This window comes from Acipenser ruthenus, chromosome 31 (assembly GCF_902713425.1).
Source record: "Acipenser ruthenus chromosome 31, fAciRut3.2 maternal haplotype, whole genome shotgun sequence".
NCBI lineage: Eukaryota > Metazoa > Chordata > Actinopteri > Acipenseriformes > Acipenseridae > Acipenser > Acipenser ruthenus.
Genome location: NC_081219.1, coordinates 14323367 through 14344065, shown reverse-complemented (window position 1 = coordinate 14344065; position 20699 = coordinate 14323367). Strand labels below are relative to the sequence as shown.

The 20699-nt window shown below is 38.7% G+C and overlaps 1 protein-coding gene across 2 annotated transcripts in view; it reads right to left on the bottom strand.

The window, feature by feature from the left end:
- The window catches only part of LOC117962285 (target of rapamycin complex 2 subunit MAPKAP1-like), a 78494-nt gene that overhangs the window by 47883 nt on the left and 9912 nt on the right, over positions 1 to 20699 (bottom strand). For both annotated transcript variants that reach the window (XM_059005280.1, XM_059005279.1), the window contains 3 exons: positions 19718 to 19807; positions 18993 to 19141; positions 2587 to 2759 (listed from right to left, as the gene is read on the bottom strand). In XM_059005280.1, the coding sequence (XP_058861263.1) occupies positions 2587 to 2759; positions 18993 to 19141; positions 19718 to 19807 (412 nt within the window). The remainder of the gene's footprint in view (positions 1 to 2586; positions 2760 to 18992; positions 19142 to 19717; positions 19808 to 20699) is intronic.

Genomic DNA, 20699 nt, shown 5'->3' with positions numbered 1-20699 from the left:
CCGACTACCTGATTTGTAATTTTCCCCAATTAACTTGCAAGCGTTTCCAATAAGGCTGGTTTTGTTTAAGAGTGCTCAATCCAAGTGATCTATACTTGCGCCGTCACGACAGCAGTTATTTATTAAATGAAGCAGGTAATAATGGTGCATTAATATTAATGTAAACTGTAAATTTTCTAAAAGGGGGACTTACAGGAAAGTAATCTGATCGCATGTGTCACTATAAATTTCCTTAAGTTTTTAGTGCAGCTAAAGGTTCAAGCTGTAAATACTGGATACATGACGGTCAAGGGTGTGTAATGGAAAAAAAAAAAACACAAAAAAAACCCAGTGGAATAAAACATTTCAACCAATTAACCAGACACATGAAAGTGGGATATTCACGATAATTCATTGGTCAATAATCCTATAGGCACCAGGACTGGGGCTAACGTGTTTGAATCCCAGATAAAAAGGTCCAGATTGAGGTGAGCAACTGGAAAACTTTGCAGGTCAGCTTTCGATAATTAAAAGCAACATCATTTTACTCAATTTCGTTAGCATCGGTATTCTGGTGATGAAGAAAGAAAGAAGGATATTTATTAAATTTAAAAATTAAATCAATTTTATGACCTTCTGTTTTGTCTATTAAAACATTTTTTATTGCGCACTCTTCTGACCAGCCAAAGAAAGAAAAAAAAAAAAAAAAGAATGATAAATGGCACAAAAACATTTTAAAAGCTTATTGCACCATGTGCATTAGTGCTTATTTCAATATTTGTTTACAAGGCTCAGCATCGATAAATCTAACTAAGATCCCTTCCCTCTGATTTATGGCAAGATTTTAAAACTAGCAGTTGGAAAGGAGCTGGGAGCCGCAAGCTGCCGGCCCTCTTGCCATCTGATTCATGGAACAGTTCTGGAAAGTGGAGAAGCCGGGGCCAACAATAACAGCGGCTTCTCCAGTCTCTGGGAGCAATGCGCCACATCTGGCCCTGCAGGGGGAGTCAATGGAGACTGGCACTGCTGCAGGATTCCCCTTGGCCACTTCCCGCTAATGCCTGTGTCTGAGCAGCCAGTCCTTGCCACATTGTTGGCACCCAAGGAGGTGCAGCAGTTTTTGGGGGGGGGGGGGGGGGACCACTCGCTCATCTCCGTGCCAAGAAGTGTGCCCCTCATCTACTGTGCAGGACAGCAGCTGTGTCTATTACAGGCAACCCCAGTTACACAAGTTGAATATCTAAAGTGGCCCGAGAGCCATCAAAAGGTGATAATAATTCATTTTTCAAAATCTGTTGACAGATCTGAGGAGTTGGTGCACCAATCTGAATTTTCTACCTGTGCACTGCAATCGATGAAGGCACACCGTACGACGCATCATCGACCACTGAAATGTAAAGGACAACAATTCACGTGGTAGTTTGTCAATAGATGGGAGCCACAGTTTACATGTGTGTTGTGCTTTCGATAAGAATGCCTGTGCATGTGAAATGACATGAAAGGGAAACTGGGAGCTCGCCTTCCATGTACCATTCCGGTTAAAGTTGCTTTTCATTTTTCTATCTCCTCACGGACCATCTGCACTGGGACACAAGAAATCCATAATCTAAAACAGCAAAGTAAAAACACAAGGCTTTGTATCACGATAAAGCTAAAACTACAATAAGAAAGACAGAGTATAATGCAATATTATAGGTAGATTGTCAGTGTGAAAAAGGCAGCTCCATTTAACAGGCCCCTAGCCGGTGAAGTGTCACTGCTATCCTTTCTTTTCATTTATATATCATCACCGTTTGGTTCGCGTTTGGGTTTTATTGCGAATCATGCCGATGTTTGGTACTCGTTGTACACACGTCTAAATGATGTGTACTTATTGAATTGCTTCTGCGGTTTGCCGACTGCATTACAAACAAATTGATTATTGCAAGCGTCTAAACCGGGACCCCACTCGTGAAATAAAAAGAACAAACAAGTAAATGAAAAGCTTAATGGATCGTTCTTGCCCTCTCTCTGTGTGTCTCTCTCTCTACAGGTTTTTTTTTTTTTTTTTTTTTTTAAATACTTAAAGAAATGAAATTCTAGTGAGCTGTTAAAAGACAGAAGCTGCAGAGCACATCCATCAAGTCAAAGCTACACGAGATCTGGGTTATGAGTCACAGGCCCACACAGCAAGGGTTCAATAACACGGTCCAGAGTGTCTTCAGCCGAGGGGTCCGGAATTAAGATGAAAAAAAATGAAGGAAAGCTCGACAGCCACGGAAAGCAGGTGTCTCCAAACTCTGGCAGCTCATGTTCCACTGAAGCTGGAATGACCCATCGCTTGAAATAAAAAGCTGAACAATTAGACAGAGACAGAGTGCCATATTTTCAGCGTTTACGCCAGTCTAATTAACTCCTAATTTTTTTTTTTTTTGAGAGGTAAAAACCTCTGTTAAATTTGACAGAACCGGAACCCGAACAGCTCAGCAACATAATCAGAGTTCTCCTGAGCCGTCTCAAGGTGTTTGTTTCTCATTTTGTAACATTAACATCAATACATTATTATTATTTTTTTTTAAATAGGAGTTAATTCAAGAATGGAGGGAAGGCAGCGGTTCTTTGCCTTACTTCAGCTTGGGCTCCCGTCCCTCGCTGGTGTACTGCCAGCAGATCAGCCCGATCAGGTCCTGCACTCTGGCGTTGGCCATCGTCACCACAGTCATCGGGTGCAGCTTCTCCTGGCCCGACTGCATTGAGAGGTAGACGTCAATTTTTTTGGTTGATGTTGTACCTACATGGCCCTGTCGGGGGAAAAAGAAAACAGCAAGAAAATGAGAACACGGTACTTGATGAACATGCATATACCATCCACATCTGTTAAACAGCGAGCCACGTATTCGACTGGACGTCTTTCTCAACGTCGTGGAATGTGCATAGCAGCAACACACAGCAACGCTCCAATAATAATGAACCAACATCAAGAAAATGGGTTCCTAAATCCAGCATCATATGCACACGGAACATTTATGATAGATCATTTAGAAATCAGCTAGAAGTGACTATGTATGCTATGCAGATTTACAGTGCATACACATGATCTAATAAATGTGAACAATGGGGCAAAAAACTTGTGGTTAGCTTTCCATCATATTTTCTGAAAACAATTAAAATACTGCTTATCATTAAAACAGACCCCATTCAGATAGATAGGAGACAGAGACGTACATAATTTTTTTTTTTTTTTTCGGGTTCCACATACTTTTCATCCGATACGGTAAAGGTTTATATTTCAATGTGCTCGGCGAAGGATGAATGCATTTTAAATAGAGTGACAACTTCATTATGACTTTGAAGAGAGTTATATAATTCCATAATTCTCGGTTTTGTTCCTGGATAGGCACCTGATAAACATAATTACTATCCTACGAGTGCCAATTTGAAAATATGTGTTTTATGCCAATAAATGCTGACGGTTTTAAACTGGTGTCACAACATTTTTATCATTATAAAATAGAGAGAAAAGGAATTTTTCATTCATCATGAACCATCCTTTCAAGAAATAACATTACCCCAAACATACAACCAGGGGCAGCTGTGTTTAGAAACCACGTACAGCACTACTGAAACGCAACTGAAAGGGGCTTATTAGCTTGTCACAGCAGAAAAATAATTATTAAAAAAACAAGCCGTGCCAATAAACCAGAGATGTTTTTATTAAATATGACCTTAACAAGCTTAGTAAAGTTACTAGAATCGGCTAAGTAAAAGAGTAAAATCCTTTTTTCAAATGAATCGCGGTAGGGAATACCGGTCAACAAGGTATATTTTGTAATATACTTATTGTTAATACATATATATATATATATATATATATAATTTTTTTTTTTAAAGTCACCTCCAATCTGGCCGACCGATTCGGAAACTATTTCACCCTATCCACAGTTAGCTGGCTGCCTTGACTATGACAGGTAAATTGTCACCGCGCTGAATGAAACCTGCTAATTAAGAGCCATGCAGTGCCATAGAAGACTGGCACACTGCTAGATCACATTCGCCTTGGCAGGTAACAGCTGCAGGGAAGAGGAACACGGCTCTGCTCTCCCAGCCTTGCTGTTTTTTGAGAAGACAAGACATCCGAGAGATGATCACTATTAAGTCAAGAGCTCAGTTCAACTGATTTATTAGCAGGGGCATAAAACCAAAGTTTGTGCAATAAATGGAGCAGTATACTCACTGGAAATTGAATCTGTAATTAAAAAAAAAAAAAAACTAAATAAAAAAAGGGTTACAATTTGATTGATGCTTTTTTTTTTTTTAAATGTCTGATTCAGTTAATTAATTAGAGCTTTATGGGTGACCTATTAATCAGAAATAAATATTGTTGCACAAGTTTGTACCATCTCCACACTCCCCAGTCTGACATTAAAACTGATACTGTGTCTACCTCTTTATTGATAACACAGTACAATCAATACTGAGGACTTGATGATCTAAAGCAGTGATAGATCTCCATTCTCCAACCTAAATATCTTAGTTTATTCTTAATTTCTCAAAGCATTTTTTAAATCTAAGACAAAAAACAGTCCTTAAAAACATTTCTTAAAAACAAAGTCTTTACAGCTTTCTGAATAGAGCCCATAATCGCATTAATACCCTTCAAAAATGGGGAAGGGTAACGGACAGTGGCCTGGGTACTACCAATGCCTACAATGCATTACACACTGTAATTACAGCTTGGTTCACGACTAAGTATTTGACTCTAATGCAGTTTCACCGTCCTGTGTCACCCTGCCCCTCTCTCTGCGGAGGTGAAAAGCTAAATGGGTTTGTTTTTCCCTTTAATATAAAGCAGACGTATTAAGGGGCTATTTAGTATATAAATAATTCAGACTGTACAGTGATCTGTAATGTTAATGTCAGATTCTATACTAATGATGCAGCATCAGTGCCAGTGGATTCCGGCTGAACGTTTTTACCATTCAGACACAGTTTTTAAGGACCTCTGTCTTATTAAATCATATTTATATAACAAAATCAATGCCGTTAATGTTCCGGGAGGATTTTAACACCGTAAGGATGAATTACGCATCCTCAAACTCTATTAATTTCATCAGTACATGGCGTCATATTCAGATTTAATCGAATGTTTTTAATGAAGGCGTACTGGAAAAAGCCACCCTTTTCTCCATTACGGGATGATATACGAAAGGGAAAGGTTACCATATAGTCATTAACACTCTCTTAAATTACCAAAGTAATTGGTAAATTTTTTTTTTTTTTTACCTTAAATAAAATAAAAAAATAACATAATATTCAGCATTTTGAAGCCAGTCCAGAGACGATTAAATACACTGATGGGATGAAAAGCCTACTTGGCAGGGAAGCTGGGGGGGGGGGGGGGGGGGAATAAATCGTAAATCACAAAAGGGTAATATCATTATCCATCAAGCTGTAATATCATTATCTATCAAACACTCCTACCAGCAGCAAGCTCTTTGGAGTTACTAAAGAACGTTATAAAAAAAAAAAAAACATATACAAAGCCTGAACTTCGTTTCAGTGGTCATCAGAAGATCAAAGAGTGGAGAACTGTAACTATCCAGACAAGGCGAAAGCACAGGCTACATCTGCTCACCTAAACAGAACATCTGCCACATAAATGTAAAGAACACTAGTCATACAGAACATAAACAGCGTGCGAAATACAGGTAGGTAGGACACAATGGAGCCCCTGTACGAAACTAGAAACAAATCTGACATTTTATTTTAAAAGGAGATCATTTATTTAACTATTAGTTGTGGGATGTTTGATGAAAATAATAATAATAATAATAATAATAATAATAATAATAATAATAATAATAATAATAATAATAAGAATAAGAATAATAATAATCATCATCATCATCATCATCATCATCATCATCATCAATGGTACACTTTGTCGGCCCCACTAGGAGCCCAACCTGGAAAGCTTTAAGTAATACTGGGGGGCCAGTTTGACAGAGTATCTAACACATAAAATAGAGGTCGTCAGGAGACTATTCAGCAAAATGCTGAGTGCTACAGAAGCATGGTCACTGGGGATAGTGAAATATAGGGCAGGCACTGCTAAAACACGAGCAGAGAAGCAAAAGGATTATAACTTGAACCTTCCTCTTCTGAAAAAAACACATTCCCTCCAGGCAGACAACACTGAACTCTTCCCTTAAAAGGTGGCACAATGAAATATATATAACGGCAAGACACAGCGGTATGTGTTTATAAAGAATCTGCATTAAAATAGTATGAGCCCCTCACTGCATGGAAAAAGGAACTGAAGAAAGAGACTTCACAACCAACTACATCTTTGAGAACACCGTCAGAACCACCTTCCCACTTCCCACGCTCCTGTCCGATCCTCTTTGGTGAATTATATATTTTTTTTGTTTAAGTTAGCAATATACAGGACTTTACATTTAAACTCTGTTAAAGCCGTAAAGAAACAGTGAATGTTCTTACATTCCGAATGTTAAATCAGCCCTCCTCAAGATGACGCTTTTATCCGGATTAACATACACAGAGTATAACCCATCTCAGTGAAATATCTCCAGTTCTGTACAGAATATAATTTAGCAGTGTTTTATGTGTCTTCACATTTTAACCAGCCTTGTATGTAAGTAACCTCCTTGAGTAAATAAATGCTTAGTGAATCTTGTCCACTGTAACATTTTTTTTCTCTCTAATGTTTACACAGCTTAAAAAAACAAATACAATTTCTAATAGCCCTCTACCTCACAATAGTTATTTATGCATGCATTACACTTCTCTTTGAAAGCAGTCATATTTAAAATGATGTATTTATTATTTTTAAGAACACAAAAAACACCTCTTCACCGTTTCCCCCTCTCTCGCTCTGCCCATAAATAATGATGCATAAATGTTTCAGCTAACTGGAACACAAATAGGAACGTAATGCAATTGTATCAATTATATTTGTGTCTTAATTGTTGACTTCACTTAGCGTGAACGCCACCACTGTAGAGCACCATGCTATTTTTCAATTAAAAAGGCCCAGATGTTTTCAGAGGCTCCAGTAGGCACAGGCAGTTATGAGAAATGCTTTATCTGCATTGTAATAATCACTAGAACATCAGCTCCAGGCTGCATTTACATACTCATGTTTTATTCCACCCCTCCTTCTAATGTACAGCTTAATTATACAGCACGGAAGACAACGACTAGACCGGCAGAGCTGGAGAATGTAATCTGCAAGTACTGCTCCAGACATCTGCGGGACTGTAAATGCTAAAAAGGATTCAATCAATACCCTGAGCCTGGGAGAGAAAGAAAGAAAAACAAAAACACTTCCTATATAATCAGTGCATATTGCTGCGGTTTTAAAAGGTCACCCCCCCACCCCCGAAAAAAAATAAAACATTTCTTGAAAGGAAATCAAATCCAGGTTTTTAAAATGATCAGCGAATACACTAAAGTAACATAGAGAGGGGTTGTGTTTTTTAACCCATATTTTACGTGTGTTGTAATAAACAATGAATCCACTGGGGGCTCCCGAGTGGCGCATCCAGTAAAGGCACTCCGGATGGATAGCCCTATAAGCTTGGAGATCGCCAGTTCAAATACAAACTATGCCACTGCCGACCCGGTGGGCGGCGCACAATTGGCCAAGCACTACCCAGGCGGGGTAGGGGTTAGGTCGGCTGGGGAGTCCTTGGCTCACTGCACACCAGCGACCCCTGTGGCTAGCCGGGAGCCTGCGGGCCTGCCTGTACGCAATTCAGAACTGCATGGTCCTCCGAAGTTCTGGTTATGGCTGCATGATGGACTTGAAAAAAAGCAGACGGCTGACGGCACCCGTTTCGGAGGTTGAATAATAATTGGACATGAGAAAACTGGGAGAAAATTGGAAAATGAATACAAATAATTAATACAAAAAATTAATCTATTCATCTAGGCAATAAGAGGGGGTCAACTACAGTATCGTGGTTTTGAACAGATAAGATACGTCTCTCTTTGAAATTAAACACGGAACAGCAAATTAAAAAGAAAAAGATCAAAATCTTAATTCTTTTACCCTGTGCAAGTCACACAGTTCAGACAACAGGATAACGACTGGTAATCCGCAATGAGAAAATAAGCTTGCCAGCAAGCAATGCAGATCATTTATGCAAATACGAAACAGATCCACTTTCCCTAATGCGAATGAGATTTTATTGTTTGTTAAGTGTTTTTTTTTTTTTTTTTTTTTCTATACAAAAGCATTAGCAGGAAAACACAGACATCTGCCCCCTGTCTCTATTTTTCGGTCTACTAACCGAGTGTCTGATTGTTTAAAATTAAATTATACCTACTGAAACTCTGGAGAGCAACACCCTGATACATACCTGTAGATTTATTTCACTATTTGACTTCCACGTTTATAATTATTATTTTTATTTTTTTTACGGTGAAATATTGAAAACAGTGAAGTAATTCCTTATCGGGGGAAAACAAGACTTCTACAATTGATTGTCAGCGTGGCCTAACAGTGAAATAACCATTATCAAAAGGTGCAATAATGAGGGAGCAATACATTGAGCCTTACAATAAAAACGGACTGTGATGCTCTTTAAACTCTTGCCCATGCATCCATCCACATACAAGGCAATGCAAAAAATAAGTAACATTTTGCCTGAATCAAGACAACAGTTAATTTGATGCCCTGTGTTTTTTCTTTCAGCTCCAGCTTCAATAATGCAGATTTTATTCACAGCCCCTCAGACTGCCATCACATGGAGCTAGCCCACTTCTACTCTTTGCTCTTGGCGTCTCTTTCTCATTCCTCTGAAGAAGCGATCTTGTGGCACAGACACGGGTAATGTGGTATGCGGTGTACACCTGGGAGCGAGACTGGCATAATGCATTCTTAAATTTACAAATAAATAGCTGTTGCACTTCTATTAGTGCATTTCAAAACACTTATCTACGGAGACAGCCAGAGCAAACAGGGAGATCGTTTATCTTGTAAAACACAACTCTTTGTCAAGAAAAAAAAAAAGGTTCCATTTTAATGAAACAGCAACAAATATGAATGCCACCCTCCCTCAATTATAAACATGTGGATGTTTTTTCATTGTATTTTTATTAAAGTTAATAAGTAGGTGAATAAAAATCGCCCCTGGGAGGATACACCAGGATTAATATACAGTATTCTGCTCCGATGCGGTTTATACTGTTAAAACACACCCCGAAGACAACAATACAAATTATTATTATTAAAAAAAAAAATACATACAGCAGTGTGCAAATTTTATTAGAACACCTCATTGCTTCCGTTTTGATTTGTTGTGCATATATAAATCAAAACCACTTTAATTGAAAATCTTGTAAAATTGTCAAAATAGGCAAATTAGTGATTGTCTAATTTAATTAATGACTTTAATAGGCCACACAAGAAATTCATTTTAAAAATAGTAAGAGAAAACTAACACATAGCCACAAATGGTAACATGCACAATACTTTTTTAGAAGTTGTTTAAATGCTAAATTAATGCACACAGTGGTCTAACATTTTCACACTGTTGTTTGTCTATCACCGATTACTGACCGAAAATTGAAAGGTTTTCATGCAGGAAAAAAAAATAAGAGTTTAAAGGACTACTGGATTGCAGCGACTGGCTTCAGTAGCTCTGAATTTCTATAAACATTCAGGGAGGTACAGGCAGGAAAAATCTTTCAGCAACGATGATGCAACTGCTGCAGCATTGTAGGGACTAACAATGAATGCTTTGGATGTCACACATACAACGTTTTTTGCCGATAGTTTTTGTTAATGGTCTGCTGTAGAATTAGTGCACACCAGCCCCATTAAAAAAAAAAAAAAAAAAAAAAAAAATCATACTGTAATAAATTTTTTTTTTTTTTGTCGTAAACCGATAGAGAAACAATTCGACTGGCATGACAGTGATGCAAGGCAAGGAATGCCACTGGATTACTTTAAATAAATCCTTGGAGCTGTATAAATTTCTTATAGTTTTCCTCTGACCCCATTTAAAATGGCTTTTAAGCATGCACAACTTAAGGCTTTTACTTTCACGCTAAATCACTTGCAGCTCCACAGCACACTCCCGTATTCTGTCTAGAACCAAATATATATTTTTTAAAAATACATTTATCTCTGAAGCACAGTCATCTTTTACCAGCGCATTCTCCCGTTAATAAAAACCAGGGCTTGCATACAGTATTTGTGCATTTTTATTTGTACACTTACCACTTAAATCAAATTAAACAACCTGAAACATAATGCATTTAAAAAAAAAAAAAAACATAAGCAGCGCTAATAAATATCGGAGATAATTTGTAATGCTGTATTCCTGCTGACGACACTCAATGGCTGGAATGACAGGCTTAAAATATGGGGAAGTTTGCCAGCTTTCGGTACAATATTGTAAATACATCACTGTGTCACTTCTTTAATGCGCCGTAATCTATTAAGCACATGGCAAACGAACAAGATTTTTTTTTTTTGAAATGATGGGTTTTATGGCTCTGTGTTGGTGATTAATTAAATAAATAGCTGGCGTTTCACAAATCATCCCTTTAATTGGTCTGGAAAGGCACTCCCAGGCTCCATCGCCATCAGAAGCACACAGAAGGGCCGGAGCAGCCGCACGGTGCCTTGAGATGCCGGTCGCCTCTCCGGCGTGGAAACGGGGGGCTCGGTGCTGCACCGTGGGGCCCCGAGGCTGGGCCACAGCGCTCACAGGTGCTGCAGTCAGCTGGAACTCCACTCCAGCTGCTCGGAGAAGATGTTCCATTTAATTATTGTCGCTCTCCCCAAAAGAGGCAAGCGGGAAAGGAATGGAGGATCAGGGACTGAAACACACAGCTTAACATTAGAAAGGACCTGAAAACGTCCTTGAGTACTATAGAGGAGAGGAGAGACAGGAGAGAGGAGACAGGAGACACACACGGCCCTCACTGACTTGAGGTCTCTTTTGTTGCACATCAAATCAGTTATGAAATATATATATTTGTACATGTTTTCCAGAATGCAGTACTCACCAGTTGTTCGATGCTTACTGTATTACAGCATAAATGGATAAACATGTAGTCTGTATTTAAAAAGCTCTTTCAGAAACCATGGAGACACAAATTACAAATATTTGTATATTTCATTACACCATTAGGTCGTGCAGATTGTGATTTTTTTTTTTTTTTTGGTGGTATTTTTATTGCACCGTAAAAAAATGTCATTGAAATGTCTGAAGTTTTAAAGTAAACTTTACAATGATTCAGAGGTTTAATACCGACTACATTTTTGTTCTTACAAAACAGATATTTGGCAATAAGAACATAAATCAAATCTTTTTGATGGCCTGAGTGGAGACAATGTGAAAGAAACAAAAAAAAAGAAAGAAAGAAAGAAAGAAAGAAAGAAAGAAAGAAAGAAAGCATTTCTCTGCTGTTTCCCCAGATTATCTAGAAAGCTTCTCCTTCTCCACAGTTTCCTGGAGTTCAGGTTCACAGCAAAGTGTAAACATGCTGACTTAACCTTCAGGTAAACTGATACAGCTACAGTGAATAACCACCAACACATCAAACACAGCAGCTAGCCTCACTGAAAACCAGCTCTGACATTGCCACCATGTAGGAACACTCTGAATGGAAAGAAAAGGGGGGGGGAGAAACACACATCATTCCTGCTACATCTACTGCAAGCACTGCGTTAAAAACATTATCTGCAGCTCGCGCTGTGTCACGTTCAGAGCTTCCCCAAGGAAAGGTATGACATCATTATTACGATGTGTTTATTTATTTTTTTGTTCCTATGTCACTTCTAAATTGTCTCAGCTTACTGCACAAAGCATGGCTACAGCATTTAAGCGTTCAGGTCTCAGATGTGGAAAGCCTTTCACTTAACCCAGCTCACCCAGGCTGCTCCTGCTTTTCCTTAACTGTCAAAGACACTCAACAGTACATATTATAATATATCTTTAATTATTAACTAAATGATCCTGTATAGAGGGGATTTTTTTTTTTTATCAATTTAAGAAAAGGGACTGTTCTTGTGCCTTGTACACCTTGAAACCAGAAGAAAATAAAAGCACCATTACTCTTTCCAATCATGTTCTGTATTTTTCTTCGTTTGTTCAGCTAAAGTTTCCACTGTTTTCTACTGAATTAAAAAAAAAAGTGTTCATTACATTTTTCAGACTATTAAAAAAAGGTCAAGTTGATCATATTACTGTAAATAAAATATATCACAGAAAAAAAAGAATTAGAAGTGAAGGAGAAAAATAATTTTTAAAAAAACACACACACTTAAAAAGAGGAAAGCACAGACAGATTTGATGGAAAAGAGAAATGCAAGCGGTAAATAAAAATAAAATAAAAAAAATGAATCTATACATAAAAACACACGCACACACGCGCACACACACACACAGGGCAGGTGCCACACTTACCACGTCTGAACAAATACATTCCAAGCAGCTCTTAAACACATGCAAGGATATTTATAATATGCCCTTTCCCCTCTGCAATTTAATGATATCTTTGCATTAAAGAGAGTGCAGATGGTTAGCAGTAATAAGCAGGTAAAAGCACACTCAGATGGACGTGCTAGAACCCGATGTGTTCACTTCATGCAACTTTTGCGTTTGACACGCTGTGATTAATTTGTTCCAAGCACGGCTTCGGCTCCCGGCTCTGACAGTTTGAAATGCCGGGATTCTTTATCCATATCTCTACTTGACACGCCTTAGCCCGCTGCTTTTGCTAGGGCCGCTGTTAATTTGTAATGAACTGGCTTTTCAGAGGGGGGGGGGGGGGGGTGCCTTCATTTTTAATTCTGTCACTGTCAGCTTCTTTGAGAAAATTACAAGTTTCCTTAAGTGCAGTTACTGCAAAAAAGACAGGCCTGATAAGAGGCCTGAGACAACGAGCTTTGTGTAACAGAACTCAGTGTTTCCAGAGATGTATTACCTTGCCTGTCATTAATTAAGAGGTGGAGGGGAGGGGGGGACACAGTTTGTCGGTCTACAAAGTCTCAGCGTATCATATGGTAGTAGTGAAGTAGGTATACCTGCCAGCTACAGGTTTAGAATAATAGTTTCCTCCGCAAAGGGCTAGTCACTGCAATTAAAACAAGCAGGCTGTGTCGCTTCTTTGAGTTTTTTCTTATTAAACATTGTAGGCAAAAGTGACCCCCTCCCTGTTTTCTTGGTACTGTTCGTAATTACACAGCGACACAGCAATCATTTAATCACACCTCCCACTATTTAATAATTTAACAGTCCTGGATATTTTTCCCTCTTTTTTTATTTTTCCACCTTAAATTGCGTTAGTTTGGACTCGGATCTATTCTTCTGTTCCATTTGAACGCGCATCTTGACTCTACAATATATATTTTTTTAGATCTTTTTAAACAGTGCGTTGTTCTCAGATTATTATCACTCTTTCTGCATGAAGTCATTTTAAAGGAATACTAAAAGTACGCTGTTTAAACAGTTTCAGTGCCGGCTGTTTTGAGTTATCTGTCCCCTAATAGAAGACCAGCATTGAGGAGTGCACTGTAGAGTTATTCAAACAAGCAAATGAAAGAGAGAAAATAAAAAAAATAAAAAATAATAAATAAATAAATAAATAAATAAATAAAAATGGTGCATTCATTGGAAGTCAATTTCAAAACATAACTTTGGGGCGTTATGCACCTCCTTCATCATATATGGTTAATTCAACCAACATACTGTACGAATTACAGTAGAGAAAATGTAAAACCCATTCAAAAGGCTAACAATTAATCTGGGTCGTTACACAGCACCTCTCTAAAGACATAATTAATAAGAATCATTTCAGTAAGTGAGGGCTGTTTTAAATGTGTCGAGGATTTAAAAACCCCACAGATTACCGAGTCTATAGCTTCCACCTCAGTTCATTCCCTTGAATAACCCACAGAGATACAAGACCAGGATCTGTAATATCTGAAATTCAAATACCGTAGTATCCTTTGGTACTGTCTGTGGAACTGTGTAATTAAAAATCCTTTATTGTATTAGCTGAGTCCTTCCAAAGAGATTGCATCCTGAATGTGGCAAGATTCATTTTCCCTTCACGATTATCTGTTCTCAATCACTGTTAATGTTAACTTCATCCACATATAGGAGACTTGAAAAAGAGTTATCGGTGCCTTTAATGGAATAGCAAGAGTGGAACCCCTACATCCTTTCCCATCGAAAACGGTTCTTCATTTCCAAGTTGCTCAGTTTTATTAAAGCTCATTACCATTTCTCTTTTAATAAGTGCTCTTTAAAGTCATTACCTGCAGTGAAGTTACACACTGAGCTATTAAAAGGTTACTATAACGTGAATAATGGCCTCCCGATATACTCAAGTTAATTACTATTGGAAACTGGTTCTCGTTTAATTTAATGCTGAACCTTTAATGAAGGATCTGCCAGAGTAGCAACATTGACACACACAAAAAAAATGTATTCATGGGCAACAGACCTATTTATGTCGACGACTTTTTCAAAGTGACAATCCTGGTGTCTCCTCCTGCCGAAAACCCGCTTTTCAAGAACGTCTTTTTCTTTGCATAGCAAAGCTGGATGTGCAGAGCACGACTGTAAGGTGTACTGCAGTTATCAGCCATAGTATTCCTTTGTGTCTGCAATCACCCAGAAAGGTCTTTAATGATGTATATATATATATATATATATATATATATATATATATATATATATATATATATATAAACAAACTTGCAAGAATAAGACTTAACCTTTCTGAATTATACAATCTCAAATAATCAGATGTTCATTTTGGAGGGGAGAGTGGTGTTTTTTCCCCCTAATCTTCGGAGTAGACGGTGTTGTGGTTAAAAACCTTTTTAATAACGTATTGGCATTAGGGGTGACAGATTCTGTTTAATATCCTAAACGTTTAACCTTTAGCATTAAACCCATTTAACCCCGTCAACATAGCGGGAATGTTTGTTACCAATGAGAAAAGGCATCATGCATTTTTAAATTTTAAATGTATTTACGTAGAAGAAAGTTAGTTTACAGTACTTAATTGTATTTGCAAAAGACTGTGAATAAACATAAAAATCGGCTTACATTGTACACTTATTGCTATGTAAATACTAAGGTGTTTTTTCTGTTGGTTTTTTTAACGATAAACAATTAACACTTGGCTAATATTTAAATGTTTAAACTCTAAACAATTCGCACACCTGATTAAAACTTAGGAACAGCTTCCTAAAAACACACACCCTTAACACTCCTTTAAAATAAAGAAATATAAACATTGGTAGTGGCAACAGAAGTAGTCATCGTACCGTCTTCATGTTGACAAAACAGCAGCTCTTACCAAATGCTTTTAAAAGTAGTTTAAAAAATAACAACAATGCAAAGTAAATGACGTTTAACTATTCCTGGTGTAACTGTACAGTACCTTGCATTGTTTTAAATTGATTAAAAAAAAAAAAAACGAGTGAAGTTTTAAGTCAGCAACTGCTGCGTACATAAATCTTAAATCTAGTTTAATTCGATCTAGTTCTTGCATCGGACTTGGGTGCGCCACAATTTGATTACCACAACCGTACTTTTTAACTGCTGTCAGAAACGACAGAGCCTTCTGTAAACATCTGCCAGAGCACATGCCTGCTTCCTGTAACACCAGCCTTAAATCAAAGCGCCGCAATGAATCTCTATCTGACACTAATACTTTTTAAACTTCATGCACACAATTAAAATGAATTGCAACTAAATCCTACAGAACAAAATCACATTAAGCTGTTGTCTTCCAACTTATGCTTTGCCACAGACCAAATGTTTCAGTTTACCGTTCCGCGGAGTCTCCAGAAAATAAAAGCACAGTGCTGTACAAAACACAAATCAGCGAGTTTAATCACAACCAGATAAGCGGCTCTTAGATGTATGTAGATGTGATATGCAGGCAGCCATGACGTACAGGCACAAGCACTGTAGCCCTGTTTCAGCTGACAGGCCTTCTATACATTATATCTGTGCAGAAAATTATGAGCAGAATAGTTCTAGTGATCTTTGCACTAGAAAGATAGCATGCTGTATATCCCACAAAATGTCATGTTGAATTCCATTCCACTATGCACTTTTAGGGGTGCTCTAGTTTATGTTCAAAAAGCCAACGTACCTACAATCTCAGTAATCCACCATTTCCTCGTACAAGAAAACAGCACACAACCTTCAGGATTTACTGCGCTATTCCCCCCCCCCCACCTTGTTCTGAGTTTGCTTTCTCATCTCTGGGTCTGAAGGGTTCCCGGCTGCTTTTAAAACAGAAACGGTCCCTGAAAGAGGTGTTAAATCCTTCTGGAAAACACCTAGCAAATAAAGCAAAGACCCTCGAGGAACAAGAGTCATGCAAACAGGCAGGCTGGAGAAAAAGTGCCAAGATGAGCCCCACTCACTCACAGCTTCAAAAGCTGTACCTGGAACCTCAAGTAGCAACACACTTTTAATGCTTTCTGACGTCGGCACACAGCTCCGAAGTGACAGCCCTTGAAGCCATGGAGAGATGTTTTTTTATTTTATTTTTTATTTACAGTCTAGTATTTCCTTACTGGATAAAACCTTATAATGCAATCTGCCGGTCGCTGCACAGGCACAACACTGGGCACGACTCCACGCAGTCTGCAGCATTCTGATACACAGAGCACTCCCGTAAACACAGCAATAAAACACACAACTGCCTGTTAAAAGCACACACGTCCACACTCCGACCATGTCTGACCCGAGTTACCAGTGGAGAAGAGCTTTATTTATTTTTACATCAATAGACAAATTCTTGGCTATCTTGTTATTTTATGAAGATAAGCCCACCCGCACACTGATGCATTTTGCGATCAGTAACATACATCATTTTTGAGATTTAGGGTGACGAAACTGTATGCTTAAAAAAAACAACACAACTTTTACAACCTTTTACAATTATTTTCTAATATGTTTAAATCTGACCTTTGTAAACCTATTCCCATTTTGTAACGCTAATGTGTCAAATGCAGAACATTAACCTAGTTTTAATTGTCTGATAGATGTACACCATAAAGGCGATACTATGAAGACTATGACTACTTCTATTGCTCCTACCAACGCTGCTTCGTTTGAGGAATCTTATTCTGAGCAAAGCACCACCACGGAAACAAAGACCACGGCGGGCCACAGATGGGAAACATCTTCAATTATTCCAGCTCTCATAAAAGATATCCCAAAGATTCATATGCTTGAAACACATTTATCCTCATATTACACAATCATGCCATCTTAAACAAGAGCCATCTGCAGGCAGCATAGTTAAGGCACGAGGCATCCCAGAATGCAGTTGAAGACGATGAACCACTAAGCGTTAATTGCCACAGCATTCATATTAATTTCGACTGCGGGGTCTGGCATTGCAGAATATTTCCCCAGATGACATATAAAAACAAAGTTTAATTTAAAAAGGAACTGCTTCTATCGACACTTATGAAAATTAACAGCAAAGCAATTAGCACTCCTTTAAAAAAAAAAAAAAAAATGCCCTCACCCACCAATCTCCTTCATTCTGCTGTAGCCCCCTCATTAAAACTGGTTCTAAAACTCTCATACACTAGCACACATTTTGTCGGTCATGTCGTGCCTGCCAGAACAGCCATGTCATCAGTATATCTCTTGCCCTCTGGGTACAAGCAGCTGATTGAGAGAGTACAGAGTGCCTTCTCTTTTCCTCTCTATTGCTGGGACCTACACTTCTAAGAGTCAGACAGCAGCTTCACATGGAGATGCTGATGGGTCGATGTCAGGTTTATGCTCCTCATTTTAACACAGGGAAGGTAATTATCGGGAACAAAGCGAACTGGCCTGGCCAGCTACAACACACTGTAAAGGTCAGGCCACGGGCTAAGAAGCAATCAGCAGCATGCAGAATTCCATTTCCGCAACTGTATTGAATCTGGACAGAGAACAGTACTTGATACCTGCTGCAGTAGGTCTTTTATTGAACCGTATTCTACTATTTTAAGATTACAGGAAAGAGAAAACAGGGTAAAATCAAATTGATCTGAACAACGTCAGGTCTAAATACTGCCACTGTTCAAATATGCACTGCAATTAGGACCATACTTATTATGTAAATCAACCGAAGATACTCAAATACATTGTCAGACATTCAGTAATTAGATGCTCTCCCCATTTACATCAATTCAATAGACTGCAATGTCTGTTCATTCATTTTGTACATGTTTCAATCTAGACAGACAGCGTTATTTCTTGCATTATTCTTTTTGACTGTTATTATTTTATTGTGCCTATGTGTTATGAAGATAGAAACGTGACAGTCTATTCACAGAGCTGAATTGTTCCGTTTAAAAACACATTTATACACAAAAGAAACAGATGTCGTCTTATTTTCAGAAGCTGGAGCAAGTGCGCTAATGATGACAAATGCACAGCTGGTTGAATAAATGCTTTGTATGGCAAATCAGAAAATGTTCATGTGACAAAATACATTGAAATTTAAAAATAACTTATGTGGAGCGGAGCCTAAAAAAAAAAACACACACACAATATCAAAAACTTTTTGCAAGCCATTTTGGTCACAGCAACTGGAAAACATTACAGTACAGCACTGTGCCTGTTAGGGTATTTGCAGAAAACTAAGAGTGCCAGAAGGAAGGCGAGGTGAATGCAGGGCTCCTATGAGGACCGTCTCTATTCTTACCAAGGAACGAAGTGTTTCCTTACAGCTAAACCCTTTTAATATCACTTCATACGGGCAGAATGGTGACAGATGTACCACTGATAAACGTGATTGTTGTCAAGCAATGTGGGATACAACCCTAGTGATATTATCAGTTGTATTCTGGCATTCGGGACGTTTCAACATGGCGCTAGTAAGGAGAGATATTCAGCAGGGAGCGTGCTGTGCTGTGCTGTGCTGTGCTGTGCTGTGCTGTGTTTTGCGCATACCCTAGAGCACAGAGGCTCCAGCCAGGCTGTGACAGCGTGTCTGCTTCTCTCGGTTTCACCCACCTTGCCGTCGAATTTGGAATACTCATTGAAAGGGTTGTTGAGCTGCTGTGGGCACTGTTCCAGACGCAGTGACAGCGTTGACTGCTTCCCATAGCTCGCTGGCCTGTCCTTGAAGTCCTTCTTCTCAAACAGCGCGCCCAAGTCCTCTACTGCAGAGCAAATCAAAACAGGAAAAAACCTCTTAAGTGACCAAAAACACAGAAAAGACGGCCAGGTATTGTACGTGGCTCTTCGCTAGTTTTCCTCTTTTGATTTTCAATCTTCGGTATTAATTGTGATTATTGTTCTAGAAGTGCTAAAAATGTCACAATTTATCTGTTGAATTAACTGTGGATTGGATTTGGTTCTGGTGTACTCACAGTGATGACAGACAGTGCTGGGCAAGCTTCTTGTTGTAATAGCTTATGGTGGTATTTCATAATCTCAGAACTTCGGAACAACAATCCAAAATTACTAAACCAAGTTGGATAAATTGGCTGTTTTTGAGGGACAAAAGGGCTTCTGGGGGAACATTTTATAAATATTTATTTCCTAATGTTTGTTATATTTACCTTTTCAAGAATGTTTGGCATTTGGAGACCAGTTTATTTATTTTATTTTACTTTTGTAATGAGAAATCCACATGTCTCTCAGCTCCTTTTGGGGAGTTTCCAGAATAAATCAAAACTAACACTTTGAAACCAAAGCAACAGCAAACACAGCAGACAGAGGAGTAAAACACATACCTGATTGTGAAGTGTTCCTTTCCTTCCACTGGATGTTTTTACATTTGATCTGGTTCTGCCTCTCTTTTCTAAGCCTTTCGAGTCTTTGAGCTGCAAAAAAAAGAAAAAGACTGATCATAGGAAGTACACGCGCTCTAGTGTAGCCTGTACCTATCCCGCTGCATAGTTCACATTCAGACTCGGTTTGTCTTCAGACTAACATCCAGATGACGGTTACCTTACTGGATCATTGTAAACAACATATTGCAGAGTGCGATGTCTGTGGGGAATAGCACAGTACCGGGGGGGATTTCACACACTTTGGTTTCTAATTTCTGACATCCTTCCCCGTCGACATCGCAAGGATTCCTCAGAGCAGCGAACAGCAAGCTTGGTCGCCTGTCTCTGTTCAGCGAGACCTCAGAAAACACTCATTCATTCATTGATGCCTCTGAAGAATCTACTGTAGTGACACAGCAGGCAGGAAGGTCAGAGCAGCTGGTCACCCTGCTCTTCGGCAGCGTGTGCCACGCAGACGTCAGAAACAAGGGGCAAATATCAGCATGTTAAGACACAGATTTAAACCCTTAAAAAAAAAAAAAAAAAAAAAAAATCGGGTTGAGTTACTCGTCACATACAGTAGCGTGCAAATTTTTCAGAACCTCAAGATTCGTCATTTATATCCTTTATATACCTACCTGCATGAAAACCTTTGGGTGTGAGAATTTCAATTTTTCGGTCGGACAGTTACTTTTTATTCAGATTCACCCTTTCCCACTCACACACTGTTACCTCATTTAAACCTGCATTTTTGGGGGTTTGGTGGAATGGGATGATAGCAGTGAACTAATTGACAATCCCTGACCATATTGTGGTGGTGACCTACAGTAACGGCATGTCTGGACTAGCTGATTTGGCAGGGAATGCCCGCATGTTACCTTTTGATTCCGAAACCCAACACTTCCATGCCATATGACATGAAACACAGTACCCAAAGACTTTC